This window comes from Schistosoma mansoni, chromosome 2, assembly GCF_000237925.1.
Source record: "Schistosoma mansoni strain Puerto Rico chromosome 2, complete genome".
NCBI lineage: Eukaryota > Metazoa > Platyhelminthes > Trematoda > Strigeidida > Schistosomatidae > Schistosoma > Schistosoma mansoni.
Window position 1 is genome coordinate 8474670 of NC_031496.1, and position 18976 is coordinate 8493645.

Genomic DNA, 18976 nt, shown 5'->3' on the forward strand with positions numbered 1-18976 from the left:
TCTTCTGACCACTATAAGCAACAATGCAGGCATGTTCGGGATGCGATTCTCTCCCTCGAAGTGCAAAATGTTACTTCAGGATTGGGTTGCAGCGACACCTGAACTAATGATAGGGAGTGAAGTAGTTGAGCGTGTAGACCACTTCACTTATCTTGGGAGTCTCATCAGCCCTTGTGGTCTGGTGTTTGACGAAATCTCAGCACGGATACAGAAGGCTCGCCTAGCTTTCGCCAACTTGCATCATTTGTGGCGTAGGCGAGATATCCGTCTAGCAACAAAAGGACGGGTTTACTGTGAAGCAGTTCGCTCCGTCCTACTTTATGGCAGTGAAACATGGCCGGTAAGAGTAGAGGATATTCGTAGGCTACTAGTGTTCGATCATAGGTGTCTTCGAAGCATTGCTCGTATATCCTGGGACCATCGGGTAAGTAATGCAGTTGTTAGGAAACGAGTACTAGGTAGGGATGGCAAATCGATTGATGAAGTAGTGAAACTTCATCAGTTGAGATGACTGGGACATGTGTTACGTATGCCCGACCACCGACTGCCCCGACGTGCAATGTTTCATGGTGTAGGAGTAGGTTGGAAGAAAGCTAGGGGTGGCCAGACCAAAACGTGGCACAAATCAATGAAGTCACTGACAAGTGGACTGAGCCATGTTGGTAGGTGTAGATTACATTGTTGGGATTCGCGAGATGACAGCAACCGATGGTTAGAGACCTTGAATGACATGGCTCCAAATCGTTTGCAATGGCGGAGGTGCATCCACTCTTTGTGTTCTACCAAATTCTAATCTTCTGAATTCCTCATGTCTTTATCTTTTTCTCTTTCCAAATTTATTTCACTGTACTATACTCCTTCAATAATTTCTTCAAACCCTAATCTTTTGGATTTCTGATTATACTCTTACTACTTCTTCCACTATGGGATTTGAATCGACAACTGCATCTCTGTGCTAATGTGGTATGGCGACTCGAACTGATGTACGTACGTACGAAGTTCTACGTTGTGACTGACTGACTATCGACGAATATGGCGAAGAGACAGGAACCCAGTGTAGTTCCCTACGAGACCGTGGTTTTTGATGCCCCCTGTTTCCTATGCTCTCCATTCACGTCTTATCAAAATCAAGGAGCAGAATGTACACTGATACCCTGTAGTCTCAATGAGCTAACTGATCACCTCTAATAATAATACAGTCATATTTTTATGATATCTCGATGGGTAGAAATTCGTGTTTCTGACGTTTCTCAATTTAATGCAAGCCACTTCTCCAGAGTAAATAAATTACTTTCAAGTTTTATTTCAGTGACAGCGCTTTTATATCCCTGTCTACAGTTAAACATTTGAAGGATCGCCTGGAAATAAATGCGAGATATTTTGTAATATGTCGGGAAGCGGCGGGATTTGATTGCTAAAGAAATGACACTATTTCGTAATTCCTTCTAAAGAAAACCAAAAATGTACTTTAAAACCAATTGTAGTTCAAACTATATTCTGCATTCCTGGCCTCAATCAGTCTTTTAACTAGTTTTCTCTTCAAGGTTCTTAAAAGATTATCAACATTAGTGCCCATACATACTTAAAATCACCAACAATCCGAGCAAAAATTTTCAGGAGTACAGAATCCACTCTTTTTGTTTTACAGTTCTGAATAATATACAGATTGTTCAGTAAGCTTAGCCTAACAAAATGCGTTGATTTTAATAATTGTTCTTTGGTTTACCCAGGTTTCAAGTAATCAGAAGACTCAAACATACTTGTCTTCACACAATGGATTACTTGTCTTTCTGCCGTGGTGTATTGATTGGGGGCTTGATGGGAGATTGTTATGGATTCTTGTACGAGGGCAAACCAGCAGTAAAGTTCAGCACTCCTTTGGAACTGCTGCAAAGGTCAATCAATGGCCGTGTGTACAAAGTTTCCGTTTCTAATCTGTGTCTTTAGTTGAAACTAAACAGTTGATGTACAGCGATGATACACAAATGAGTCTTGCGATTCTCCGGTCGTTAAGGGCTAGGAATAGCCTCGATGCAGAACATTTGGCCAAAGAGTAAGTAGAAATAGTTTTGTCGTTCATATTTTGGACTCACAAAAAATATTGAGGACCTGTCTTCCCTATATAATCTCTGATATTTGATTTTTAATTATAGTAGCCGTCATGCGTCTTATTCGGTTCCATTGTACCTAAATAACTGGTTTTATTATTCACAAGGCTTAATCAAATTGTCGAAGTCATACTAACGCTATCGGTTAATAAAAGATATCATCTTTCTCGATCAATTTATAAAGCCGAATGATACTGTACCATGTTACAATAAAGCTTCGCCAAATATACTGGTAGCAGAAAACAGAGTCAAAATTTTGTCAGGATAAAAAAAGTCACTCTTGCTTTGCTATTCGCAAAACATACATTTACTGTTTAGAGTAATATGACTTCCTACTAATCAGTACGCCATCAACAATATATTTGCGACTCAACAACGAGAAATTAATAGCGAAAGTTTTCCGACTTTTTTTCCCTATCTGTGTGTTTCCTTTTTGGCCGTTCACGTTTTTGAAAACCATATTGATATAGTACATTGTTGAGCAGCTCACTTTATTTTGATTTAAATAAATGAGCTTGAAAATTTTCGTTTCTATCTCATTAAAAAGATCAGGTTAGTACTCCTTAAGTTGTTTTTTGTCACCTCTATGGGTTGATTTACCAAGTGTTTGCAAAATGACCTCCTCCATATTATCAGGTTCACTACTGACTACTTTGAAAATGGATCACATAGGTGCTATGGTGGTTCTATTGGACGCACCTTTTACTCACTTAAGATGGTGAACTATAAAGATCCCTATGCTCATGCTGCTGATTTATTTAATGGGACAGGATCATATGGTAACGGTGGAGCTATGAGAATCGCACCTGCAGCGCTATATGGATTACAATATTCTAAACGTGATTTTGAAGTGAGTTGTCCTTCAGATAACTATTCTTTCCGTTTTATCAATTATAATTGTTTATATACTTAAAAATAATATTTTCGGGCCAACAGCGAATTTATTACAAATCACGTGTTTCAGTCAGTCAGTCAGCTACAACGTAGGACCAGGCACACATATGCATCGATCCAAGTTGCCATACCTCGTTAGCACAACAAGATGAACACCGGATTCATAGTAGTTAATTTAGTGTTGGTAGTAGTATATAAATTATAGGTTGTATATAAGGATATAGTACAGGAAGGGAGATATAAAGCTATTTTAGTCTCAAGGTTTAAGGGAAGATAAGGAGTGTATACACCTACGCCATTGTGATCGATTCTGAGCCATGTCATCTAGAGTCTCCAACCATTGGTTACGATAGTCACGCGGACCCCAACCAGGTAGTCTGCATCTGCCAACATGGCTCAGGCTAGAAGTTAGTGACTTCAAACACTGATGCCATGTTTTGGTTTGGCCGCCCCTAACTCTCTTCCAACAATCCCCAATACTAGTCATAATAGCGCGTCGTGGTAATCGGTGTTCAGGCATACGTAACACATGGCCCAACCATCTCAGTCGATGAAGATTCATCACCTCATCAACTGATTTACCATCGTTCCCTAATACCCTGCGTCTAACCTCACTATTACTTACCCGGTTATCCCAGCAGATGCGAGCAATATTTCTAAGGCATCTGTGGTCAAATACTAGTAACCTACGAGTATCTTCTACTCTTAATGGCCATGTTTCACAGCCGTAAAGTAGAACAGAGCGAACTGATGCGCAGTATACTCGTCCCTTAATTGATAGACGGATATCTCGTCTTCGCCATAGGTGACGTAAGTTGGCAAAAGCCAAACGAGCTTTTTGAATCCGTGCTGAGATTTCGTCAGACACCAACCCATTAGGGCTGATCAGACTTCCAAGATAAGTGAAGTTGTCGACGCGTTCGACTACTTCACTCCCTATCCTTAGTTCGGGTGTTGACGCAGGCCAGTCCTGGAGTAACAATTTACATTTGGATGGGGAGAAACGCATCCCAAACATCCTGGCATTATTACTGAGTTCCAACAGAAGACTCTGCATTTTGCCAGCGTCTTCACCAAACAGGACTATGTCATCTGCGTATTCTAAGTCGCTTAGTGGTCCCCCTGGTAGGAGATCAATTCCTGAAAATTCAGTCGAAGAGAGTGTTATTTTCAGCAACAGGTCTATAATGAAGTTAAACAAAAACGGGGATAGTGGACAGCCTTGACGGACACCACTTGAGGTTGTAAAATCATATGACAGTTCGCCATAAGCTCTCACTCGACTAATAGTGTTCGAGTAAAGAGCCTTTACAAGGTTTATGTACTTCTCAGGTACACCTTCCAATGACAGACACTGCCACAGAACCTCTCGGTCTACAGAGTCAAATGCTGCTTTCAAGTCAAGAAAAACTATCATTGTCGGACGCCGATAAGCGTGTCTGTGCTCTAAAACTTGACGAATGGTGAATATGTGGTCGATACAGCCACGACCAGGTCTGAAGCCAGCCTGATTTTCTCGTGTTTGCAGTTCATGAGTCTTAGTTAGGCGCTCGATAATTATTGAGGCTAGTATTTTAGATACTATGTTAGTCAGACTAATCCCTCTATGGTTATCGCAGGATGATTTTGACCCCTTTTTATATATTGGGACAATCAGTGATTGTGACCAGTCGGATGGGATTACATCCGTCTCCCAGATTTTAGCCAGAATATTAGTCAACCTAATCGCTAAAATTGGACCACCATATTTAAAGACCTCTGGGGCCAATCCATCAGGACCAGCTGCTCTTCCTCGTTTCAGATTACCTATAGCCTTTTGAACTTCAAGTAGGGTCGGGGGGCCTACTTCAATGTTCCATTCAGGTTTTCTAGGAATAGTGGGTAGTTGTGCAGTAGCCGAAGGCCAGCTAAACTGCTCCTTAAAGTGTTCCGCCCATCGTTCTAAACGTTTAGGTTGAGAGCAGATAAGGGTTCCGTCTTTTTCCGAGATTGTCTCACTTACACTTGACTTCTTAATTCCGGTTTCTTTTATTAGTCTGAATAGTTGCCTGGTGTTGCCTACAGCCGCTGCCTTTTCCATCTCTTTTGCTTTCGTTGCCCACCACTGCTCACGATTGTTCCTTAGACTTTTAGTTAACCTAGATCTAATTTGTTTACGCTCTTCGTCGTGTTCAGAGCCTGATGGGATGAGTTTACGCGAATCCATCAGTGAAATAGACTTAGAGGAAATCCACTGGTTTTTTGGAGCCCTATGGTTTAAATGACTAATAGATGTGACTGCTGCTTCCACAGCTGTTCGTATGTCTTTCCAAGCAGCATCTGGGTCAGTCTCGTTTACAGAACTGCCTAGATGTGAACTCAGTTGTTTCTGGAATTCGCATTTGGCTTTCTCATCCTCCAGTTCAATCCTAATGGGTCTTCTTAGTGCAATTTTCCTGCGTCCATTGAGGCGCAGACAAATGCGCGCTCGTATTAAAGCGTGATCAGAGTCTAAACAAGTATTCCAATACGGGCGACAATCTTCTATTGAGCCTCTCCAACGATGACTGATGGCAATATGGTCTATTTGAGTCCATCGTTGGTTTGGTGCAGGTGGTCGCCATGTTAGACGATGTCTCTCCTTATGTTTAAAATTAGTGCTTGCTAAAAATAAACGATTGTCTGAGCATAGTTGCAACAGACGGTCACCATTATCGGTTCGTTGAGCCGGAATACTAAAACACCCACCTAAATGTCTTTCTGTTCGATTTAAGCTGCCTACCTGGGCATTAAAGTCACCCGCTACGACTACTATGTCTGAGCGCTTAGCTTTCTGAAGAAGCTCAGAGAGTTTTCTGTAAAAGTCATCTTTTACTTCATCATGGCTGCAGTCAGTGGGAGCGTAGGCAGAAACGACGAAAAGGCAACGACGTGTGTCCCTATCCTTCCGAGTTCTTACGGAGCCATTTAGCCGGACAGCACACAGGCGACTGTTAACGGGGATCCATTCTAGTAGTGCCTGTTCTGCCTTTGTACTTAGTGCTATGTCTACACCTGCAAGTCCGCGAGAACTAGCCAACGGGTCGCCAGATACACGGAGGGTGTATTTCGTCGGCTGTCCATTTTGGCGAGGTGAGGTCAAGTGAATGACCACACTGGGATCCTGTATGCGTGTTTCGGAGACACAGCATACATCAATGGTACGAGATTCTAAAGTTTTGGCTAAGGAGGCCTGTTGACCGATTTGGCATAGGGTACGTACGTTGAAGGCTCCAATGTGTAGTTTGGAGCGAGGTTTTAGTAGACCTGGGACAGCATTTCGCGCACTAGAATCGTTGGCCATGGTGACACTTGAGGAGGAAACCGAAAGAGGAAGTTTAGTGTTGAAAGTCAAGGTAGAAGGAATAGTAGGAATTGAAGAAGGAGATTGATTATGAATACAGTGGTCTTGAGTGTTGTTAGAGGTATGAGGGCAGTTATCACTTCCCGGTTGCCCACACCGTGGAAGGGTTCTTCTAGAGGTACCTGAAAAGGAAATTGGGTTAGAAGTGGTCTTAATGACCTGAGAGCGTGACCGCAGTGCCCAAGGGACAACTGCTTGAGGTCGGTCACACACGACCTTTTTGTGGGTAGTTTTTGTGTTAGCTCCGTTCTTCAAAGAAAACCTTACCGCCGGAGACGGATATCCGTGGGATAAGGCGAGGTGTGCATTTTTAGGGTCGACCTTTTCTAACCCCACCCCTCCTTGTGGGAAGGCAGCATCGCTATCATGCTGGTTGTCTGAAGGAAACACCTTACTGCCGTCACACCTCTGTACAGTCAGCAGTACGACTTCGCCTTCGGACTTTGAGTTTGCTGCTTTTGGTCTTACCGCTCTCCAACCGACCTGTCTGGCATGTTAGGACCTCGAGGAACGATTGTTCCAGCCAGCATAGCTCGATTGGATCATCACGATAGGCAAGCCCGACCACCACGTCAAGGTAGCAGCAACGATCAGGGAAATCACGTGTTTGAAATCGGATGATTGTACAGAATGTATGTGAAATAGTCCCTAGTGTTCTTCATAAAAATTAAGAGAAAGCTTGTATCTTGTGTATTATGTGTATTGAGTGTTTGGCAGTCTAACCTTTGTTTAAAAATTTTAAAAGCAGTTCGCATTATCGTGTACTGCAGCATAATATTTCACCAGTTTACAATCAGATTGGAGAAACGTACTTATAGTTGTTCGAATTTCTCAGGATATCTCGACTTGTTTTAAGTGAAAAGGGAATTGAATATCATTTTTGAAGTAATTCAGACGTTTTTTTGAAAAAAATCAAGAAATGTATCGAAATGATATGTTTTACTAATTTTTTACACTACTAGCTTGATATTCCTAGGTGATATCAAGAATATGAACCATATATTTTAGATAACGTTCAATGTATACGAAATAAAAGGTATATCACGCTATGATGTTTATGAAACTTAATTTGGCTACCAAATAAGTAGACTGCCAATGATTACTTTTTAGTTTCCCCATAAGGTTATGAGATTACAGGCCACAATAAACGTTACGACAGCTTATTCAAAGATAAAACCACTAACATTTTATCTGCCGATTAGTGTTAATCAGTACGACCAATAATAACACGTTGTTTTTAATGGTGTTCATTTCAACAGACAACAAGAAAAGAGGTCAAGTAAGGTATATCTTAAAAACAACATACTTCTTACGCCATGAATTTCGGATACCAATAGTTAAATTCGGAAAGTATGGGGTTAATCCTACAAACATAAACATATACACGTTGTAGGCTACCAACTTCTAACAAGTGTCCGTTTGGTTGTGTGATTACTCTTCCAAATCACTACTAATCCGGTTCCTTTACCAGATCTCTTAAGAAGGAATATCTTACATAATAAAAGCAGGATAATGTCAGTTATGAATAAGGCCAGAATTCAGGTTATCTCATAGCTTGCATACTTTAAAGATTTACTCATAGACATTTTAATTCGCATTTATACGTTTCAGTTAAATAATGAAGATTTGCAGCTCATATGGATGCTTTTGGTGTTTTCAAGTTTCTGAACTATGTGGTTTAATTGTAGTGCTTACTAATAACAAAATTCCTTTTAATTTTATAACACGTTATGGACTGATTTTGTTAGTATCATGGATGCTCACCATTGACGGGTCCCATACTAGGCCAAAACAGATATCCAATGCTTTATTTATTTAATTGGTTGTTTAACCCAGATCATTTCGTGATGGGAAACCTCAAAGTCGAAGACCCCCTACATCAACAGCTTAATGTCAGTCAATCATTTGGTATTGTCAAATCATGTCAAGAAGTACAGTGAGGGATGTGCTTATGTCCGATCATGAATTTCTGTCAAATTTTTAACAAAAGATATGATCGATGTTCACTGATTGTCATGGAATTTTTATTAACTGTAATATAAAATTAAAATCGTAAAGGCATAGATGCAACTTGGTAGAGGCTTCACTTTATTGTTGGACGTGCTTTTCTGTAATACTTAGAAATAGGTCATTCATGACTTTATAAACGCAATCGAGATTTCGATTTCAGATGCATTAAATTTAAAAGTTCAATCCAAACCTAATTAATTTATTTTAACCAGTGAAGAACTGTTCATACTCTAACGGACCCATCAATTGATTTTAAGCCAGTATCTTCTGTTATATATTTATCTTCAAACGTCATCCACAAGCTAGCGCCTTTATGTTACATTATCATTGTATTTCAGAAAATAATTATCGATGTTACTCGGTTAACTCATACCCATCCACTGGCTATATGTGGAGCACTTATGCAAGCATATGCTATACAAATGATTTTCTCTTTAATACATGATCATATACAACTGGATTATGTAACCTTCATCGATAACTTATTAGAAAAACTAGAGAAAACAGAATATTTTGTAAATTTTAAACAACCCAATTGGTTAGAAGCACTTGATGCTTATAAAGAAAAATTACAAATAGTTAAATATCTCTTGATAGACGATAAACAACCATCAGTTACAAATATTGTCGATCGATTGGGTAGGTTTATTTTTTCGCGAGAAACATTTATTTTGCTTCCAACGTATATGTATAAATCCTTGATCATCAAGTTTATTCAACTTTCCGATGTACATTCTGAAGATTTTTGTTCTTCATGATAGGCCAATGAACACTCATATAAAGCATAAAGTGTTCTGGATATTACATGGAGAGATTGGAGAATACAGATGGATACTTCGATACTATTTAAAATAAAGCCTAGACTAAGAGTGTAGAGTCGTCAACGAAGTTTAATTGCACATACTAAAAACCTTATTTTTGAATCTGTCGGGTTTTATTAACTAAGCAAACAAAACACAAATATCTTAAATAATTGACAAACATTCAACATAATAATATATGTTTCTCTGTGTGACTTTTGGAAATGACCACTGAAGACAGGTATTTATTTAGGCACTGAATGAATCTGCAATAATTCACGTAACTGATTTATCAAGTATATGTTAATGTATTTGGCCGTGATCCATAGTCTATGTGAGAGTACTAATAAAGCTACTCGACTTCTTAAATTGAAGTAAGTGGGGCGCGCTTTGAACTTCTGATCAAATAATTGTTGTTTTGACTTTATTCGAATTGATAAAGGGAAATAATTTCATGAAGTTTCTGAGATTTCCTTTCTTCGGTAACTTAATGAGGTATCCTTCTGTTATGATTTATTTTATTACGACCTAACTATTATTGCTTAGTACTCTTGGACATTATTTCGCCCGGCAACTCTCCAAATCAGAACGCGGTTGGATAGAAACACCTCCTTTTCAGTCTATCGGCACTTGTTCTTCCTTCCAAATCTTTCTAAATAGGATGTAGTGCATCTTTGCAGCTAAATCGATGTCTGACTCCAGTGCTTAAGCTGGTACGTTGTCTGGTCCTGCTACTTACCCACTCTTTATTTGTCTGATGGCCATCCCGACTTCTCAGACTGTTGGAGTTTTCTACTCACTTTTTAATTTTTTTGCAGGGATTACGTGGTTCTCTGTGGTGTGGTCCAGTGAGACCCATGTGGATTTATGTATGCCTTTGTCAGGGAATATAGTGCCACCTATAACCATTTTGTTGAAGGCACATAAACTTGCAAATCTCCCACCGATTTCTTTCCTTTCCGTCAGTCCATGTCGTAACTCCGCCGGTAGCTCTTCTATAGTTACTGCCGGTCCCAAGCCCGGGTAAAGGAGGAGGGTTGGGCATGGGGTTGGCGACCCAATCCCGTAGAAAACTAACTCGCTAAAATAACGCTAACCAGAAAAAATAATTCAAACCACTTAAACTCTGCCCTGGAATTTGAAGGAAGAATTATGGTGCCTCATGATGAGAGCCGAGATTCGTCGGAAGTCACGAGGCCGTTGCTCCTTCTAACAACCAGAGCAACAAATTTTGTAAGTACACGGAATGTCCGGACAATGTGGGAGACTGGGAAGACCAGTCAAATAGCAACGGAAATTAGGAGATACAATTTGGAAGCACTCAAAGTCAGCGAAACCCATTGGTAAAAGCTCCATGCACTCAGGGAGTTGCTCTAATGCTGTCCAGAGAAGCACGAAACGCACTTGTAGGATGGGAATCTCACGGATATAGGATATTCAAAACAAAGAAGGAAGGGTTCACAATGAATGTTATTCAATGTTATGCACCCACCAATGATAGAAATGACGACGATAAATATCAGTTCTACTCGAGGCTGCAATCAATCATAGCTAAGTGCTCAAGAAAGGACCTCACCATCCTGATGGGAGATCTAAATGTTAAAGTCGGAGTGGACAGCACAGGATACGAAGACATAATTGGACGACATGGACTAGGAGAGAGAAATGAAAATGGGGAGAGATTTGCAAATATATGTGCGTTCAACAAATTGGTTATAGGCGGCACAATATTTCCACACAAACGTATACATAAAGCTACATGGGTCTCACCAGACCTCACCATAGAGAACCAGATAGATCATATTTGTGTCAACAAAAAATTCCGAATGGCAATGGAAGATGTAAGAACCAGGAGAGGAGCTGACATAGAATGAGATCCTCACCTGGTTGTGGCCAAGATGAAACTGAAGCTAAAGAAACACTGGACAATTGGGGAAACAGCATTACAAAGGTTCACTACAGCCTTCGTTCGAGATATTTACAAACTCAACGAATTCAAAATAACTCTCAACAACAGGTTCCAATCTTTACAGGACCTACAGAAAAAACAAGAAACTACTTTGGAGGACAACTGGAATGGGATCAAAGGAGCACTAACTTCAACGTATCAGGAGGTTCTTGGTCCTAAGAAGCATCATCACAAGGAATGGATCTCTATGGGAACCCTGGATAAGATTGAAGAAAGAAAGAACAAGAAGACATCAATTAACAACAGTCGAACACGAGCAGAGAAATTCAAGGCACAAGCGGAGTACGCAGAAGCAAACAAACAATTGAAGAAAAGCATTAGAGTCGACAAGCAGAAATTCGTGGGAGGACTAACAACGACGGCGGAAAAAGCTGCAAGAGAAGGGAATATGAAACAACGAAGAAACTAGCAGGGAGATATAGCAAACCGGAGAGACCAGTCATGGACAAAGAAGGAAAAACAATCATGGGGATTCAAGAACAGAGGAAAAGATGGGCAGAATACTTCGAGGAACTGCTGAATAGACCAGCCCCATTGAATCTAACTGACATCGAAGCAGCACACACAGACCCTCCTATAGATGTCACTCTACCAACGACCGAAGAAATCAAGATGGGTATCAGACAAATCAAGGACGGAAAAGCAGCAGGACCTGACATTTTACCAGCCGAAGCTCTGAAGTCAGACATTGAAGTAACAACAAACATGCTTCACATTCTATTCAAGAAGACTTGGGGGGAGGAACAACTGCCGACGGACTGGAAAGAAGGATACCTCATCAAGATACCAAAGAAACAAGATATGAGCATATGTGAGAATTACAGAGGCATCGCACTGTTACCAGTTCCAAGAGTGTTGCTCAACCGGATAAAAGACGCAGTAGACGCCCAACTTCGAGATCAACATGCTGGATTCCGTAAGGATCGGTCGTGCACAGCAGCCTCTGCATCAATAGGCCTCAACATACACAAAGGAAAAAGCAAGATTCTCAAATGCAACACGGAGAACACCAAGCCAATCACACTTGATGGAGAAACTCTGGAAGAGGTGGAAACATTCACGTACCTGTGAAGCATCATTGATAAACAAGGAGGATCTGATACATATGTAAAGGCGAGGATTGACAAAACAAGGTCAACATTCCTACAATTGAAGAACATACGGAGCTCAACACAACTGTCAACTAATTTCAAATTGAGAATCTTCAATACGAACGTCGAGACAGTCCTACTTTACGGAGCTGAAACGTGGGGGACTACTACAACCATCATCAAGAAGGTACGAGTATTTATAAACAGTTGTTTACGCAAAGTACTCAACATTCACTGGCCGGATACCATCGGCAACAGCGTTTTATGAGAGAGGATAAATCAGCTTCCAGCTGGCGAGGGAATTAGGAAAAGACGTTGGAAGTGGATCGGACATACATTAAGGAAATAACCAAACTGCATCACAAGGCAAGCCCTAACTTGGAAGCGGAAAAGAGGAAGGCCAAAGAACACATTACGTTGGGAAATAGAAGCAGATATGAAAAAGATGAATGTTAACTGGAAAGGATTGCCCAGAACAGGGTTGGATGGAGAATTCTGGTGGGCGGCCTATGCTCCTCCACGAGGGGTAACAGGCGTTAGTAATTCCATGTCGTCATATCTTTATACTCGTTGTTTTCCATTCAGACTTTGACGTCTAGGTCGGCCATCTGGGTTGTCAGAACCCTTCCTGGGCACTTCATCACTATCATTTTCAGCCTCTCGTAAGACTGGTATTTATCATCATCTGTATCACTGATGGGTGCATAACACTGGATGATATTCATTGTGATACCCTCCTTCTTTGTTTTGAAGGGTGCTTTGATGAGCTTAGGTTCACAAGATCCCCATTTTATAAGTGCTTTCCGTGCATCCTTGGAAAGCATTATTACAACTCCTCGTATGTGCGAAGCATCTTCTTCATGACCAGAGAACAACAGTACCTCTCCCGAATTTAGTCTTTTCTGTCCAGCTTACGTCCAATAAGTTTCAATTATTCCGAGCACCGAGCTATTTGGTTAGTCCTCCCGGTCACTTCATTGTCCGGATATTCCATGTACCTATATTAATAGTTGATTTGGTTGTTAGAAGGCGTATCGACCCCATTGCTTCCGAATAATGTTGGCTTTCACCACGAGGCGTTATAACTCTTCCAAATGAAGGTTCTTCAACTCGAAGGACAAAGTTTAAATTATTTTAATTGTTTCCTCTGGCTAGCATCTTTTTGGCGTTGTTGTTTTCTACGGGATGTGGTTGCTAACCCCATGCACAACCGTCCTCCCTTATCCGGGCTCTGGACTGGCAGTTACCTTAGGAGGGCTACATAGGCGTATGAACAAAACCTTTATTGTGAAGGCTAATTATACTAACTGGTTTTCTAAACTGAACTAGGTATACTGGGGTTCAAATCTGGGAACTAGTGGCTAAAAGGAGGATGCTTTAACCACGACGTCACCGCTCCAAACAAGCCGTACTTTATATATCGTCAACCGACCACTTATACTCCTACACACATATCATAGTCCTGGACTATGAAAATAAAAGACGTTAGGATAGTGTGAAAAAGTAGTTTTGTTCTCTCTGCATTGATCCTCCTTGTGTAGTGAACAAGAACACGTGCACGTTTTTAACATAATTACTTTGACAACACCGCTTATTGCGTATTATAATCACACAACGTTATTATTATAACTATTACTATTGTTATTACCGCGATTAACAAGACGAGACTCTCTTACTATGTATTTTATTCACGCGATTTATTATATTACTGTTATATTGATCTTAACTTGACACTTTACTAACTTATTACTTTTTGTTTTTCTACTGCGCTCTAGGTAATAATTTAAAAGCCATCAACTCTGTTCCAACTGCATTATATGTATTTCTGCGTAGTTTAAAACCTATAGACGGAATCGAATTTGATGTGAGATATCTTTTGTTTGTTTTTTTATTTAAACACATAAATATTGGTACAAAAAGGCACCAGATAAATATGCGCCTCACAAATCTCATTTGATTTGTGTGAGGGCTGTGATACTGCTCAGGTGCTCAGACTGAAGCAGGTGATTTTCTTAGAGAGCCACACTCCGAGCCTTTGACCTGAAGGCCTAGTCCACAAGGCAGTGGAGCATCTTAGGAAGATTGGTTCATGCGCCATTTATTCCTTCGGGATACTGGAGCCCATGTGCACCATTGGTTTGGAATCAGGGTTTTCCAACTCCCCTAAGTGAACTTTCCGTGTCTACCAACCCGGTTAAAGCGCCGGACATTCGCTTTTTGTCCTCTTAATTTCGTAAACAACAGTAGTGCCACGAGAAGGCAGTGAGTAGGACTTCCCTGGCAGAGGCTGTTTTGATGTGTTTTTTAACCCACTACAAGTTGAAGGCTACTTCGTAAATGTTGTCAAGATAACTACCATAATTAATTGAAATAAACTAGAAAACTATTAAAAACTGGATCGGATTGGGAAGGTGCTTTGTCTTAACTCTTGAGGCAGCTCCTCATCTGTGCGTACGGCCCCATGTGAGAACCTAACTCATGACAGTCAGTTCTCTCAATAAATGTATCTTTTAATCACTAAGTTGGAGTCTAATATATCTTATACGAAATTTTCCTAAGGCCAGTCTCCATCATTCTGTATTTTATTACTAGTTAAACATATAGGTTTGTGATTACTTCAAAAAATTATTAAATACATAATTATATATATAATTTGATTGTTTTCTTTCTGTTCTTAGTCACCTCCTCTACGTTCTATCGTCTTATCGATTGGATTAGGTGGTGACACTGATACCATTGGTTGTATGGCTACTGCATTAGCTGGTGGATATATTGGCATTCCAAATGACATTAATTCAACTATACTAAGAAACATTATTACACTTTGTGAAAGTTATGAAGAAATTGAAGAATATGCTAGTTGGTTAAGTAACAGGCTACAAATCAGATGAAATTTTGTCATTATAATCTAATCGACCTGAAAAAGCACTGAAGAATCAAGTGACGTTTGATCCTATCATAATCATGTAAAAATTAATTTTACAACTTTTTTTTAACAGATATAATTCTATAATAGAAGCATTTGAATTAGCCATAATTTTGGCTCATCTTAGTATTTTCTTACTGAAATGTCTTAGATGATTTTGTTTAGCAATTATCTAAACTTGTGTTAGATGAACTTCTTGAATATAAGTGTATCATAATACCTCTTATTAATGGTAAACTATTGATGTCTGTACCGAATTTCCCATACTATCAAGTCTATTTAAATATATCGTAAAGTATCGTGTTTTCTAATGTTTCTGTTAAATCTACCGAAGCTTCTAATCATACGAATGAGATATGCACGAGACCTAAGTTCATAAAACAACGGTCTCTTTCAAAAGCAGTTCTTCATTGATGAATAAATAGATATTAGTTATAAATCCCAACTTGTGAGGTATCTGTGGTTCTTAGGGCGTCTGAAAGAAAAATGAATTCCTGCAATTATAACAAGGAGTATAATTATGACTTACAAAAGTGATAACAGTTTGTCAACAAGCAAAAAGGGAACCTAAAACAAACAAATATTTAACGACCATACAAAATCATGAATAACTGATACAGAGATCGAAAGAAAGCAGTTATGTTGTAAGTACCTGTAAATATTTTAAAATATTACGCGACAAACCTACGTGACAATATAAGAGCGGAAATTGTTAGGAACTACGAACTATGTACTGAATATTAATAAGTAGTATAAAAAATAAACACGGAACAAGGTGGTGAGAAGAAAGTAAAGATGATAACAACGCAAACTTATCAAAGTGCGTGATACATCATTCCAATATGTTTTACTTAGAGTTTGCTGTTAAATTTGTTAGTAAAATGTTAGCTTCGGGTAGGTTGAATATTGTGATTACCAGCCATTTCCTTCCCATTAGGATATCTGATTTATTCTTGTCTCTTATTTAGTTAGGCGATTTCCTTGTGTCAGTTGTTCAAGTATGAAATAACGCAGTTGAAGTGATTACTCTTGTAAAATGAGGATTGTAACCCTCTATCTCTTGTGTCAATTGGCTTTTAGTCGTGTTGAGTAACTCTGAGTTATTTTGTCGACTAACGGCTTTTTCGTGCAAATCGGACTTCCTCAATTTACACTCCTAATGTCACTGACTGACAAGTATCGTATAATTCATGACCTGAAAGGGAAAATTTATGGAAGATCCTGTTAAGGTTAACACAATTCGTAGATAGAAGGAAAGTAATCATTGTGTTGTATATGATTCAGTTGGTCATGTGTAAATTATAATCATGCGGGTATATTCCTGTTTGTAACAATATCACACCACCCAGCTCAGAGAACAAACCAACATCAATATCACATCAAAAATCTTAATAATTTAACAATAAAAGCAAGAAGCTGGTAACAAGTGCTTGGTACTTATTTAACGTGCAATTATTCACCATGTAATATAGACCCCATTACACAATCAAATTGACCTCTCACAAATAAAGCCATTCATCATAGGAAGTATCCTATCATGAAGTTGCAAAATTATATTTATGATCACTTCAAGCAGGTAACCGTTGTTTTAAACACAAATACGTAGCTGCTAGTCGTTGGATAGCAGTATCAGGAATTGTTGTACAACAGCCTGTAAAACTATGAGTGCATTAATAATAATACTAAATATTTTGGGGAGAAAATTTCGTCAAATCGTTTTTCCACTTAACAGTTCTGTTTCAGAGGCTGATACTATTTTATTTGGATTTTCATCACTAGATAGCTGTGTTCTTCAATCTCGAATAGTGCATTCGAACTTTTTATTGTAATTTACTGCATTGATGTTGACCATTTCTGCATTCTTAAATCACCATCATATCGTAAGTTTGTGTTTATTAATCACGTTCACTTGTTTCCTAGACAGAAAATAAACTAAAAGTTTTTGTCTAGTCCTTCTATAATAGATTAACTGTAGAATCGTCATAACTACTGTCTACAATACTTTGATATTTGGTTTTTTAGTTGTATTTCGAGCTTTTTGCTTACCAATTTTTGCATCCTCCAAGACAGGTTTGGCTGTTCTCGTTCTTTCTTTTCAATTGATGGTTGTATTATTATTTTCTCAATAATCTCTATCATATGATTATGTTTCTATGCCCATAGCTCCCATATCATCCATATCCGAAATCTATAGAAACTATCTTGCATATCCTATATTTGCGTTTACTAGTACAATGACGTTTTGCGTTTCAGAAATATCAAAATAGTCTATCATATTTCTATATACGGTTGTTTAATTTAGAGATTGAAGTTTCTAAACAGTTTGTACTTGATAAGAGATTGACTGAATGAACTTCGGAGATGCATACATCTCACCTCGATAACTTTGTTGAAGTGTATTACTTCACTTATTACGTTCAGCATACTTAACTCTGCATAAATGTTGAATTAATGGTTACATATTGACGTGCGCATATGATGTTTGTTCTATATAACTGGTAAAATAACCGTATATATCATCATTGCATAAAATCTCCCTTCTACCCATATCCAAGTTTCATGAAAGTTGAAATATTACCAGTTCTCTTTTTATTCAATGCTAGACTCTGAGTTACCGAGCCATATTAAACTAAAGACTTTTAAGTTTCACTACAAGCTCTTAACCTTTGGAACCACTGTGCCAGCATCCAGTGATTTCCATTTAATATATTCGAATAATTTACGATATTGCGCATTGGCATTAGAAACTAGTCACATATATACTTGTTATTATTTTGAAAACTAGTGAAGGTCATCCGAATAAAAGTTCAGAGAAATGAAATGTGATAATTAGAAATAGAGGAGAGAAAAGATAATATGAGAAGAAAAAAGGTGTCACACAAATCTAACTATTACATTGGATTAAAGATAATCAGGACAGATTCAAGGTTAGAAAAAAATTGCTTTTATACACACAAAGGAGATTCGGTTTTGTTGGCCAAGGCTTCCACAATCCTAAAAATGCGTCATCAACAAATTCTACACAAAGACTTGAAGGACGATGTAAGGTCAATCGTATGGCCTGTTTTAATTATGTTTCAACATTACAGGGCATGGTAATCTCATTGTATTTATTGGTCATGTGATGTTAACTAATTCATGTGCCACTTAGTCATGTTTCACCAGCCAAGATTATATTGTTCGATCGCTCCTCCCTGAGTGTGGGTCTACACACATGGAACTTAGTAAATGGGATGTAAACATTTATGCGATGTTGGGGTCTATATGGAAGCAAATACCTAGTCTACCTAAATATGAAATATTCGACACCATAATATGTTTTCTGGGCAACTATTTTCAGTCTTAGTTTCAAAATTGTGCTATTTGATTTCTCTCTTCATAGTAAAGTGATATAAATTCCTTTTTCAAAGTGGAATTTACGAGTGGTTAGTTGATATTTACAGCGATTAATAGACGTCAATGTTTGCCCAGTTCATAACGCTCTCAGTCAGAAATGTAGTATCTTCTTGATTAGAGAGATACGTCAGATTCATCTACCACATTTAAGTGCCTTGTTACATTTTGCAATAAACAACTCATTTTAATTTGCAATATATACATAAATTATTGACATCCAGTATGAAAATGCCACAGGTATTTGGAGTTTGACAACATCTTAACTAGTAACACCTATAATTGAAACTTACCAACTCAGTGAAATCAAAAGTCAGAAGCGAAGAGTTCCGGAGATATATTTGATAAGTTATCAATACATTAGGAATTGACTGATCTAAACTGGATAGCGGTTGTAGGAGAA

General features: G+C 38.7%; 1 protein-coding gene across 1 annotated transcript; it reads left to right on the top strand.

The window, feature by feature from the left end:
• Positions 1-1773: 1773 nt before the first annotated feature.
• Positions 1774-15145, top strand: Smp_147630 (putative adp-ribosylglycohydrolase; the record flags this gene model as incomplete). Its single annotated transcript, XM_018795566.1, has 6 exons — positions 1774-1909; positions 1948-2053; positions 2745-2958; positions 8733-9033; positions 14030-14118; positions 14933-15145. The coding sequence occupies 6 exons, from the start codon at positions 1774-1776 to the stop codon at positions 15143-15145; spliced, it is 1059 nt and encodes a 352-aa protein (XP_018649866.1).
• Between the last annotated feature and the right edge of the window lie 3831 nt (positions 15146-18976).